Source organism: Schistocerca nitens, chromosome 6 (assembly GCF_023898315.1).
Source record: "Schistocerca nitens isolate TAMUIC-IGC-003100 chromosome 6, iqSchNite1.1, whole genome shotgun sequence".
NCBI lineage: Eukaryota > Metazoa > Arthropoda > Insecta > Orthoptera > Acrididae > Schistocerca > Schistocerca nitens.
Window position 1 is genome coordinate 511,492,613 of NC_064619.1, and position 14,285 is coordinate 511,506,897.

The 14,285-nt window shown below is 38.8% G+C and overlaps 1 protein-coding gene across 1 annotated transcript in view; it reads left to right on the plus strand.

Moving 5' to 3' along the window:
* LOC126263434 (spatacsin) overlaps positions 1-14,285 on the plus strand; it is a 351,500-nt gene that overhangs the window by 286,998 nt on the left and 50,217 nt on the right. Inside the window, exon 31 of the mRNA XM_049960526.1 lies at positions 2,925-3,032. Coding sequence (XP_049816483.1) covers positions 2,925-3,032 — 108 coding nt within the window. The remainder of the gene's footprint in view (positions 1-2,924; positions 3,033-14,285) is intronic.

Below are 14,285 nucleotides of genomic sequence, written 5' to 3' on the forward strand. Positions count from 1 at the left end.
CCAGCTGAATTAGACTACACCATGGGAGACAGCTGAGATCTTTGCTTCTCCTTCTGACACCACCCTCACTAGAACCCTGAACTCATCACCAAGAGTGTTACATACCAGGTACTGCTCTCTAGGCTTGCTGCTATGAGAGTAACTACCAGTGGATGCTAGTAACTATAGCCCTGACAAGTGGGTAGCACATAAATCAGTACAAATGTCAAAAGCAATAGTGTGCCACACACAAATCCAGTTTTGACCTCCAATATTGGTTGATCCTCACATGTGTCCATGGAAGGCTTCAGAACTCCTTGCACCAATGGTTAACAGTGATGTGATGATGAAAGCCATCAGTCGTGCAATACCAACCTCATTGCTATTTCTCAGGCAGACACCAGTCAACTTGGGCACGAGCCCACAACTAGTTAGTGAACATGTTAGGCCATGCTCTTTCCAGGGACGCTCTTAGTGCGGCTGAGATAAATACAATGGCATGATGTGATTGATCAGTGTGGTATTACTTATATCGTGTACAGTTAATATCTGGATTGTCTCTACCTCATTAGCATGTAATCTTGATTTGTCATTTGATTGCTCTGTGGAACCTGTCTGCTTGTCATTTTCTTGTCCATTTCTTGTTGCCATCATGAGTATCTCACCTAGGACAGTTGCCATTTATTGTTCCATAGATCTCTGGGTGTTCTCAGTTCCTGCCCAACTTAGGTCTCGAGTTGGTTCTTTGCACTCGGTCTCCTGCAGCCTTGGTGCTATGGCAGTTGTCAAAGTATTGTATAAATCTCCAAATGTTTGCCTTTCTTCAGCCTATCTTCTAAGATAGGCGTCAAAGTCATTACTGCTTCAAGTGTTCCTCCATTTCTTCAAAACTCAAAGTGACCTTAATTGAAGTCAGCTTCTGCCACTCAGTCCTTTGTCCTGTAGATAATTTGTGGTAGTACTTCACAACTGTGACTTATTAAACTGCTGCTCACACCTGTCAAGACCTGCTTTCTTTGCTGTTGGAATTATTGCATTATCCTTCAAATGTGAGTGTATTGAACCCTTATCATGTATTCTGCATACCAGTTGGAACTGTTTTGTCATGATGGTTCTCCTGAGGAATGTAATTGTGAAATAATGTTGTCTTCCCCAGGATCCTTGTTTGTAATTAAGTCTTTCAGTGCTCTGTCAAATTTGTCTGTCTCACAGTATTGCATAATCCATCTCATCTTCATCCACTTCCTCTTCTCTTTCCATATTTTCTTCAGATATTTTGTCAGTAATCTGGTCAAGCTAGCAAAAAGCATGGATAATAAAATCACATTTGTTATCACCAAAAACTTAGCTAAAAAACTGGTACACAAAATTACACAAGTAATGAAAAAGCATAGAAAATAAGGCATATTGTAAAGTGTATGCAGTACAAACAATAAATCCCTTATAAGAAAAATGGATGGCAGTTTCATAAATTTAATAAAAAATTTGTGTGAGTACCTTGACTATTTCAGACACAACAAATGCAAAAAAAATTAACAGTAGCAAAATATATCAGTAAAGCATGTCACGGTTTCCAAAGATATGATGACCTACAAGTACTACATAAACCTGACACTTCAGACTTTTCCACCAGTGTGCTTAATATATGGTTCTCAGGTCTTTGGACGGATCACATTGTGTAAATCCTAATTAATATTTTAAGCATGTAGACATGGTCATCAAAGGGAGACTTCTGTCACCTTTAGGACCCACTTATTTTGTGGAGAACTGTAAAGAAAAGCACTACAGTCAGCAGAATCCAAGTCTTTCTGCTTTTTGTAAATATGTGGGTGACATGTTTGTGATGTGGCGTCATGGAGTAAAAACACTATCCATGTTGCTTCAGTGCATTTCTGCTCAATCTGAATATGTAATTTTTGAAGGACATCAAAAAGGATGACACCTTACCCTTTGTGGATATTTTGCTATGAAGGAAAGTTGACAGAAAGTTAAAGCCCAGTTCATTCTACTCCATTGATGTATTTCTTAGTAGAACCAATTGACATGTATATATTTGGTAATAATATCAAATAATGTGCGAGTGTTACAGAAATTCTGATTTCTGCAAATCCTCAGAGCAGTAATGCAATCATTGTAAATAGGTGTTGTAAACTGATTTTCTCTGTGATGATGCGTGGCTACAATAGCCTAAGAATTATCCCATAGATCTCAGTGTATTGTACATTTACACTTTTTGTGGCAAGTTTGTTATTACCTCTTAAATGACAATATGTTTAAGATTCTTTTGGGTATTCCACATCCATGAGGACTATTTCATTTTGGAACTGTGGAGGGAACTTTAGCATCTCTCTTCTTTGTTTATAAAAATGTATTATATTTTCTTGTTTTATGCCATATTGTACATTCTTGGTGAACCACTCACTGCAGATCTGTGGAATGAAAACTATGTCTAATCTTCATTACGTAATATTCTGTTTGTGTTAATCACTTTACTGTTTTAGACTTTCCCTTGTTAAGTCAACAACTTTCATAATCCACTTGGGTTAAAAAAATATTAACAGATTGACAAGTTCTACTCATGAAAATCACAGTTCTGGAGATGCACCCATAGTGTGTCTTAATTGTTTTTGTTTAAGAATTACGTAAAAATTTCAAATGCAACTTTTTAACTTCAATGATGTCTGGCGTTTAATCTCATTTGCGTCCTGATTTAAATTTGTGTAAGGACAATTTGATTGTTTTGTGAAATTACTGGTTCATGCAGATATTAGTAAAATTCTGATTACAGATTGCAAAAAAGATATTATCTTTAATACACTTGAGATATAACATAAGATTCCTATTATATCATTCTTGCTGTCCTATGACGACCCTTATCTTTATTTGATTCTCACTGTGCAAAATCCAAATAGTATGATGTGGTACACATTCCTCTTTTTTTCCAGGTCCGTTTACTTACTGGTGTTGGTCGGTATATGGAAATGACTTACATTTTCCAGATACTGAAAGAAAATGCACACTTTGAACTTCTGCTTGGAAAAGGACTTGACAAGGTATAATTCACAGTGCTCAACTAAATTCATAATATTTAATATTGTGTTATGGTTAAAGCCAGAAAATTATCAGAATTAGCATCAGAACACTGAGATATGATTGTTAATGTAAATATCTTAGATGATCATCTGTAACTTCCAAAGCTGGAATTTTTATAGTCCAAAACAAATGAGCTGATGTTTTACACCATTGTGCAATGCGGTGTCCACATTGTCCTGTTATCCTTGTGCTAAAATCTTCTCCTTCGTTTTCTTTATGAAGTTCTCAACTCAAACTGAACTAAATACTGGAGTTTGGGTTTATCAGACAAAGACAAATGTTTTAACAAGAATATTTCTCTAGGTTTTGTTTCCTAATCAAACTCTCTCACCACTGCTTAATTACATTCATTACCTCTGTTTTATGTTTGTCAGTGTTCATTTTATAACCTCTTTTCAAGATGCTGTCCATTTGTTTCAGCTGCTGTTGAGAGAGTCCTTTGCCATCTTTGATAGAACTACAGCTTCATCAGCAAATCTTCAAAAGTTTTTATTTATTCTCCCTGAACTTTAATTCCCTTTCCAAAATTCTTCTTTGTTTCCTTCACAGCTTTGCTTAGTGTACAGATTTAATAACATTGGGGATAGGGTGTAAACCTGTTTCAATTCCTTTTTAACCATTGCTGCCCTCTCACAGAATTCGGCTCTTATAGCTGCAATTTGGTTTCTGCACAGGTTGTAGATAACCCTTTATTCCTTCTATTTATCACTGATACCTTCCAAACTTTGAAGAGCATATTCCAGGCAACATTGTCAAAAACTTCCTCTAAATCTACGAAAGTTATAAATGTGGATTGTATTTATAGTACAACAGTTTTAAATCTATTATGTGATTTTTTTGTTTTCATTACAGTGTACAGAAAACAGTTGACTGAATCATACTCTAAGCTGTGAGATTGATCTAGTTATAAAACATTCCTTGAAAGGTGAAAGAAACAGCTTGATAGACAGCTAATATACTACAGTATGTAACTGTAGCTGACTGCTAGATTAAATACTGGTGATTCAGCCGTGCATTAAAGATGCCATTGTAAAGAGATTAGGTAGGAGATGAGGTTGTACTTGAATTTTTATATGTGCCACACTCATTTGAATTTTGTCATCTAAATAAAGGAGCAGGTCCCTGTTTGAATTTACATTTGCACATTTTTTTTGTATTATAAAATATACTTTGTTGTGTTGGTAATGTGAATGGCTGAAAGCAAGGGGAAACTCCTGGCTTTATTTTTCCTGAGGGCATGTAGCTCTACATTATAGCTTAATGATGATGCCATCCCCTCGACTAAACTATTCCAGTGACAAAATATTCACCCATTTTGATCTCTTGGTGGAGACAACTCACAAGAATATTGTCATTGGGAAAAACACATGAAATGTTAGATCCCTTAATCATTTCGACAGGTTCAAAGTTCAAGTTAGATACAGTGAGAGCTAATGAAGTACGGGGGGAAAAGGGAGCTGTGGTCAGATTAATGCAGGGTTATAAAACCATAATCAAATAGGGATAATGCTGGATTAGGACTAATAACGAGTAAGAAAATAGGAATGGAGTAGTATGAGCAGCATAGTGAGTATGTTATAGTAACCATAAAAGACAAGAAACCAGCATTCACCACAGTTTATGTGTCACAAGTTCATATTTCTACAAGCTCCACAGATCATGAAGAGATTGAATCAATGTGTGATGAGTGAGAATAAATTATTCTTACAGTTAAGGGAGACAAAAATTTAATTGTGATGGGGACTAGAATCAAAAAGTAGAAAAGCAAGGAGAAGGAAAAATGGAAGGAGAACATGGATTGGAAGAAAAGAATGAAAGGAGAATCCACATAGTAGACTTTTGCAAAGACCATAATTCATTAACTGCCAGGAATCATTGAAGAATATTGCACCGGATGGTTTTAATTAAACTGATGGTGTTCCCAGTGCTTCAGTGTGTGCTGTATACATCACAGGATGCTGAAACACCATAAATATGTTCCACATTGATCAGTGAACGTTTGGAGTATGCTGAAGACAATAACAATATAACTTTCTGCCACCAAATAAAAAGAAAAGCACTCTAAGCAGTCCGAATGTGGTGTAGGTGCAGGGAAAGTGGAGGAATGGTCAAACACATGATAACAGTGGTTCCAGCACATTTATTAGCATATAGTCACAAGTTACATGTGTTCAGTACGGCTTCTTGACTGAGCAACATGCTGCATCCTTAATACAGGCTGGTTGACATTTGCTCGCAGCATATCCAGTGTAATCAGAGCGTTATGTTTTCGTATGCTACCTTTCAGATCAGAAAGCATTTGGATACATCCCTGATAGACATAATCTTTCAGATATCCCCAGAACCAGGAGTAACATGAATTTAAGTTGGCAGATCTGGAAGACCACACATCTTGAAATTTCTGCCTAGAGCTGTTGCGGTCATTGTTAAACATTTGTCAAAGCAAATCTTTGAACTGGCAAGTTACATGTGGGGTCACCCCATCTTGCATGAAAATAGTGGTGTGGACACAGATGCGTTCTTGCAAACTGGAATTGTGTTGCACAAGAAGGTCCTTATAATGCACGGATATCACTGTTCACCTGAAAGGCCTGTGAGATGTCATCTCCTCAAAGGGACCAAGAAAGAAGAACCTTGTGAAATCACACCACTTAGTCACCTGAGTTTCTGAGGATTCACTGAACCAGGCAGAGTAAAATTTGCCTCGTCCACCCAAACAATATTCCCCAGCCAAACGTCATGTGTGCCAATAAATGAAGGGCAAAGTCACGGCATTTTAGCCTATCTTGGAGCTTCAATTGATGCACATTCTGAATCTTGTAGGGATACCAGTGTAAAATGTGCCACAAAATTTTTGAACTGGTGACTAGGCAAGAGAGAATTCCTGTGTGACAACTCAAGCACTGGATGCAGAATTCAAGGCATTTCCTGCATGGTTGGCTTCAGCTATAGCATATTCAACAACTGCTGCCATGGAAATGGGGCACCTCCCTTTCCCAGCTGCACCACCTAATTCACCTGTTTCTTCAGATTTGTTGATTGTATTCTTTAGTCCATTTATTGGTGTGGAGCCTCTTTGCAGCTGTTTCTGTCAATGATATTCTTGCTATTATTGCTGCTGTTCAGGTAACACAACTTTACCAACAATGCAGAATCTTTCTTCTCAATAGCCATTGCATTTTGTACAGACAACTTCAACCTTCTTAACCTTTTACACCAATAGTCACTTCACAAAAGAAATTAATATGCATTGCCAAGCGACAGACAGCATACTGGCATCAAAACAGGAGACATTTCACACACTGACTGGTTATAGTGCCATGTTTTCACCTGGTGGCAGAAAGTGGAACTATTATTTGTAGCAGCATATTTTGCAAGCACACCGATTGATTGTAACAGGAGAAAGGAATACCGTAGAAGATGAATGGGTGGCTTCAAGAGATGACATAGTGATGACAGCTGAGAATCAGATAGACAAAAAGGCAAGGTTTGGTTGAAGTCCTCGGATATCACAGAAGAATTTAATTGATAACCTGATGAAATATAAAGTAGCAGCAATGGAACCAGCCAGTAGAAAATACAGATATCTAAAATGTGAGATTGACAGAAAGTGCAGATGTCTAAGGAATGGTTAGAGCGCAAATGCAAGGCTGTAGAGTCATAATGGCTTGTGAAAGATAAGTGTCACCTGTGAAATCACATGGTAAGCTGGTCATAAGCAAAGAAGAAAAAGCTGAGTTGCAGATGAACATCATAGAAGGGCCGCACATGAGAAATGAACTTTATGTCCATATTGCAGAAAGGAGATAGAAAGAAAATGAAGATGAAGTAGAGATATGATATGGTGAGAAAAATTTGACAGAGCACAGAAAGATTTAACTCGAAGCTAGATCCTTGAAGTAGTTGGCTTTTCCTCAGTCCCCAAGGATGCAAACTGCAGATATACACTTGAGGACAAATCTAATGCAACCATTATTCCATATCATCTCAGTCCATGTGAAGGCAGCCATCAGCATGTCTGCTTGTCAATGCCTGTACCTGTTCAAAAATCCCAAGTACGTTCTGAATGCATTGATAACCATCCACACTGTGCTCCCAAAGTTCATCAGCACTATCAATAGGCCCAGATTACTCCAAAACATTTAAATACACACAAAAAATCCATGGGTTGAAGTTGGGGAACCTGGAAGGCCATGGGATTGGAGGGCCATGCCCAATACACTTGTTGTTGAAATGCCGTTTACCAGTAGTCAGGTATTCGAATGATGATAAAAGCAAATGAGGGCAGTTTATCATGATGTAATTTATGCCTCATTTGCAGTGTTTTGAAATGAAGGTAACTTAAGACATTAACAGTGTTGCAATATTGGCATGACTGCATTGTGGGTACATCATATCAGGGAAAACGTTGGCTTCCAGTCCTATCTTTATTATGATTATTTGTTTGTTTTATTGTCCTCTATTCACCCATTTCACTAGTACCTATAATAGTCAAATATCCTGCATATGACACAGGAAGAATACTGTCAGACTTCAAGAAGCAATGTAATAATTCCAATTACAAAGAAGGCAGGTGCTGACAATGTGATTATTACCAAATTATTGGTTTAATAAGACATGGTTGCAAATGATTTACAAAAGAATGGTAAAACTTGGAATATTAGTTTGCTTCCCAGAAAGAATGTAGGAACAACCTTACAACATGCCGTAGAAGATATGTTGAAGAAAGGCAAAACTACATGCTGTAGCAATAACTAACACTGTTTTTGGAACATAGTACTGTACAGAGCAACACGTAAGATACAGGTTGCACGTAGCACTGAACGCATTGACTGGACAGCAGTAACACAGGGTAGAGAATAGGCTGAGTACTCGTTTGCAGTCACTTAAATGATACAGTTTCATTGGCAGCTCACCAGAATGCACCTGGGGGCCAATCCAAGTGGCCTTTGTAAGCAGGCCTGTGAACTGCATGGACACACAATCTCTGAAACGCATGTGTCATGAGTGAAGGTACATCACTCCTCCCGTCAAGGGGTACAGAAAAACACTAGATACAGAAAAATAAATTGTTAAAAAAAGTGCAAAGTACAGAAAAACCACTGGTACAGAAAAAAAGCCCTGGTACTGAAAAGGAAATAAAGTAGCTCTCATCTCACAAGGTCCTCAGATTATGTCATGGAAAACGCCAGTGACTGCGCTGAGGGGCCCTGTAATGACCGACTTGCAGAAGCCACAGTACATTAACAGTGTAAGTAAGCAGGAATCACAACCTGGGAAGCAGCGTCCTCCATAGCTAACAAAAGAACTCCTTGAAACACAGAAAGGCAGTGATAGAGGGAGAAGTAATTAAACAAGGGATCCAAGGCATGACCCGAAGGTTTTTCTGGCCAACCGTGCTGCACAAAAGAGAGGACCCGGCTAAATACAGGATCTGCGGTGAAGGCTGATGCTGTTGTGGCACTAGTGATGGGAAAGCCATCAACCGCATTCTGGTTCTCATACTTAAGTAGAAACAAAGCAACTCATACTGAGTGAACTCCAGGTGTGGTCCGATCAGAAGCTGAGATAAGGCATCAGTGTTGGCGTGTTGTGCCATCCACCAGTAATAGCTCTGATAATGATAAAGGAAGAGGAAGAGTGTCTACTGCAGCAAAAAATGCCAGAATGGAAGCTGAGGAGTTAAAAAGAGCAACCTATGGCTTGTGAGCCATGATTAAATGGAACTTAGAACCATACAAGAAGATGTGAAATTTCTTGAGGGCAAACACAATTGTTAAAGCCACCTTTTCAATCTAACAGTGTCACTGCTGAGCAAAAGTTACAGTCTTCAATGCGTAAGCATTGAGTCTTTCAGACCCATCCATGTATTTGTGCACCAACACTGCGCCAAGACCATGCTGAGAGGCAATTGTAGTTAACACGAGATGCTAACCCAGCAGAAAAGTGGCTGGACACGGGGCATGTTGAAGCTTAGATTTAAACAAAGTGAATGCTTGATCACATGCTGCAGACCAGAAAAAAGCCACATTTTTACACAAAAGCATGTGCAGGTGCTGAGCAACAGTGGATGTGTCCAATAAAAACTTATGGTAGTATACAACTTTATCTAGAAATGCCTGCAGTTTCTTAACGGAGGTTGACTGTGGCAAAACCACAATTGCGTCAGCATGGTGATGCATTGGCTTGCCCCCCGCATGAGAAACCTCAAAACCTAGGTACTCAATTGATGGCTGAAAAAAAGTGAGACTTTGCATGATTGCACTTGAGACCTGCATACCAGGAAACAGAAAACAGTGATTGGAGATTACTGAGGTGGTCTTCAGTGGAAGACCCCGAAAAAACAATATCATTAAGGTAATTGAAGGAGGTTGGTATAGAGGCTGTCAGCTGTTTTAAAAGATGCTGAAAAATTGGGGGTGCACTAGCGACACTAAAAGGCAGGCATTGATATTGGTATAGGCTGATAGGTGTATTGACAATGAAAAGGTACCTAGAGGCCTCATTTAAGGGACATTGGATTTACATTTTCAGCGAATCAACTGTGGAAAAGTAGTGGCCACCTGATAATTTTGTGAGGAACTCATGAGGACGGGGTGTAGGGTATGTATCCATCATGGACTGTGTGTTAATTGCGACACTGAAGTCGCTGCAGAGGCGAAGCTTTCCGTCGGATTCTTAATGATGACTAGTGGTGTAACCCATTCGCGGAAGAAACAGGTGAATAACATCAAGTGACATCAAACAATCTAATTCAGCCTTGACAGAGTTGTGCAATGTGACGGGCACTTGCTGTGCCCAGGAAAAAAAAAAGAAAGAGGGCGGGCAGACTCTTTCATGGCAATGGGGGCCTGAAAACTGGTAGCACAACCAAGCCCAGGGGAAAACAGAGACGAAAACTCAGATCAGAGGGACTCCAGTTGCTGTTATGGAACTTGATCTGATACTAAATTTACCTCATCGGCAATGGAGAAACCAAAAACATTTAACACAACTAACCCGAACAGGTCTGCAGTATGGAAATTATCCACAACAAGGGAGGTGAGAGGGTGAACAACAAATTTGTAAGAGACAGTAGTGGATAACTGACCTAGGATTGGAAACTGCTGTCTATTCTACCCAACCAACTTCCATGAAACTTGTGTGAGGGGAGGTGAGCCCAAGTCCACATATGTGTATGCGTTTACTAAAGTCTCTGCAGCTTCAGTGTCTACTTGGATTTTTTGCAGTTTACCAAACACATAAATTAATAAACAATTAGTTTGGGGAGAGAGCCATTATAGAGATACAGTTTATCTCTATCAGCACTACTGTGTCTACCACTTTTGAAGATGAGTTATACACCAATGCAACGTGACCTTTCTTTCGACACTTCCTGCAAACAGCCCAACACTTAGGGCATGGAACATGCTTGTATTGGATGAAGCTGTATGGGCAAGACGGAAGGGGGCCATGCGGCTGCTGTTGTGACACAGCCTGTTGCTGCTGTGGCCATAACCGGTGCTGCCCCATGCGACGCCAAGTCAAAGGGTGTACTGATGCAATAGCTACCACATCATCCTGAACACTTGCAGCGTGCCTAACAGCGGTTGACTGACCAACTTTCAGTACCTGTCCCCATGCAGCAATCTGATCGCCTGCGGCCCGTGACACTTCAGAGGACTGTGCTATATCTGTAACCATCGGATTCTCACATTGAAGTGCTTTTTCATGGACTTCCCTTATCTGTGGTCAGACAAATAATATCATGCACTATGTAATCAGTGTAAGATTTGTGATGGGTACTAGTGACAAATTGTCAATAGTGGCTCAACCCATGTAATTCTGAAGCCCAGGCTTTGTAAGTTTGGTTAGGGCTTTCTGACTATGGTAAAATTCTATGTGCATTGCAATGATATGCATTCTGTCACAATAACAGATTGAGAGAAGCTTGCATATTTCATCAAATCATAAGCTGACTGGGTCTTGCAAATGCACAAGTTGGCACAACAACTGATAAATGTGTGGCAAAAACCAGGAAAGAAAAAAAGCAAGCTGTACACAGGTTTGTATCGCCCACGCAAAAAACCGGAAATGCTGGTGTAACCATGTCTTGTAGGTGTTCTAATCTTCAGCTGATTCATCATATGCCGTAAATGACAATTGTTTCACTGACGGGAGAACAACCTGCTGTGAACATACAGAGGCCACCTGACTGAGAGTTGTGGTGAAAACCTGCTGTCGTTCTGCGAATGGTTGCTGCTGGGCAGTGATACATTGCAGTATTTCTTTCATCAAAATGTTTCCAGGTGACTGAGCACTGAGACTAACACACAGAGGAAACATAACCCTCACTCATCACCAAGTTTGCTATAGCAAGAACAAACACAATTTGTGGAACATAGTAATTTATAGACCAACACGTTAGATACAGGTTGTGCATAGCATGGAGCACATTGTCTGGGCAACAGTAAGAAAGGGTACAGAATAGGGCGAGCATTCGTTTGCGATCATTTAAATGATACTGTTTCTTTGGCGGCTCACTAGAGTGTGCTAGGGGGCACATCCAAGTGACTCCTGTAAGTGGGCCTATGAAGTATATACAGTAGATGCATGATCTATGTAATCGTGCATGTCGTGAGTGAAGGTACATCACTACATTTATAGCATTTGTAGATTTAAAGGAATCTTTTGACTGTGGTGACTGGAATACACTGTTTGAAATAATGAAGGTAGGAGGGATATATTACAAGGGGCAAAACTCATACAGAAACCAAACAGCAGTTATAAGAGTTGAAGAAAATTCAGTAATGTTGGGAAGGGAGTTAGACAGTGTTTAAATGTACCCCTGATGTTATTTACTCTGTATGTTGAGTAAGTTGTGAAGGAAACCAAGAAGAAATCTGGAAAGAAAATTAAAGTTCATGGAGAAGAAATCAAAATTTTGAGGGGTGATGACAATTTTGTAATTTTGTCAGAGGTGCCAAAGGACTTGGAAGAGCAGTTGAGCAGAATGATAGTGTCTTTAAAAGAGGTTATAAGATGAACATAAACTAAAGTAACAAATTGAAATGGAATGTAATCAAATTAGATTGGATGATGCTAAGGGAATTAGATGGGGAATTGAGATAATAAAAGTAGTAGATGAGTTTTCTGATTTGGGCAGCAATATAACTGATGATTACCAAAGTAGAGAGGATATAAATGCAGACTGGCAATATCAAGGAAAGCATTTCTGAAAAATAGAATTTTTTGAACATTAAATGTAAATTTAATTGTTAGTAAGGCTGTTCTGAAAGACAGTATTTGCCTGGAGTGTATGACAGTTATATGTGAGGTTTTTGATGTGTGAATTGCTACATTTTTCTGGTATCTTTACTGCAATATATACATCTTGTAATTAACATGGTATTTTTCTCTATAGATACTAGCAAATTTGGAAATAACTTTTACTTAAGGATTTTTTGTTGTCCTATTATGCAAAAACTCACACATATTATACACCAGTTATGCAACTGACAGTCTATGGTACATGTTAAAAACAGTAACATACAATAATGAACAATCAGAAAGATATTTTATGTGTTGTGAACAGGGGTAATGGGAATTAAGCTTTGTGCATGAAATAAATAAAGGAAAACATTGACTGGCAGCAGCAAATGTTATTTTATTTTAAACATAGAAAACCTTGTTTTTGCAATCACACTATTTTACGAACTATTTTAACGAATTAAATAAAAGAAACAGATATACAGGGTGTGCACAATAATTGTTTATAATGTACCCCAGTGGTTAAGAGGGAGTCATGATGAAAATTTGATATAGGACACTTGTGGTTGAGAAACTATCTCTAATTGGCTGACAAAAACCACTTAAGGTGAAATGCATGTGCATTGCACAAGATTTTCAATATTCTTTCACTCTCATCATGCATGCTATTAGTCCTAAAGAAGAAATGAATAGGGTCTCTTTTCTGGGAAATTCAATTAAGTTTTGAGGCTATGGTTTTTGAGTTATTCAGTAAAAACATAAACAATGATCTTCAAATGCACTCTCACCCCACATGGATCCCCCCACTTGTTAGGATTTTTAGTCTGTTGTCATGGCACTTTCTGCTACCACTGTGAAAATAGCTTTGTTCGATCTTCATTTACTGTGCGGTTATGGTACCAGGTTTGTAGTGGAGTTACATTTTGTGAATTTTTACAGCATAAATTTAATGATTAAAACATTTTGTGTGGCCTTCTTACCACAAAACTACTGTGCACGCAAGGTCCAAGTTTCGACCATGAACAACACACTAAATATCCCAACCAGTAGGGGATGCTTGTGGACATGAGGGTGCATTTTGCATCTGAGTTCTTTTAGTCTTTTTATTAACTGGTGCTACCAATATTTTTTCCAATATTTCATTTATTTTTTATTTCCTGTCCATGTGATAAGCAAAGAAGGGGACTAATTTGCAGCATACTCAGTTAGAACCTAACAAGAATTCTGTCATGGCCTTATGCCTAATTTATTCTCAGTGGTTTACTTTGCTTTGCAATAATAAGGATGTATCATTTCAGAATTAAACTTTCATTGTGTAGTATACATGCTGGTGTGGAAATTCATGACATTGAAACCTTATGTCAGGCTTGGGCTCAAATTTGAACCCATTCACAGCAAAGCCTGCCCCTATGAGAAAACAATGGAAATGCTCAGAGAACTAGTAGGATAACGTCTGAAATGAAAGTAACATTATTCAAGTTGTACAAATTTAGAAAAACCGTGGGACCGATGACCATCGCAGTCTGGTCCCTTTAACCCCCCACAAACCAACCAACCTTAGAAAAGCAGTATGTGAAGAAGACTGAGCAACAATTCAGCTGCATCCATCATGTACCTCATGCAGGGACTTCAACAGTGAGAAGTGACAAATTGGAGTGCACTTCGAAGAATACAGACAGTAGTTTATCCCTTTTATGCACTGTTTGTATGTAGACACTGATAATCAGTGGAAAGAATAAAATTAACCATTCACTGTAGAGTTGAGTCATTGAGCAGCAGATTGGCACTTAAACAAAATTTAAGTTGTAGCTATGCCTTCAGACAGTGCCCTTGCTTAGAGTTCACACACACACACACACACACACACACACACACACACACACACACACACACACACACACACACATATGCAGAGCATCTTGTCTCTGTACCCAACTGGCTCTAATTAAATCCTCTCAAAATAA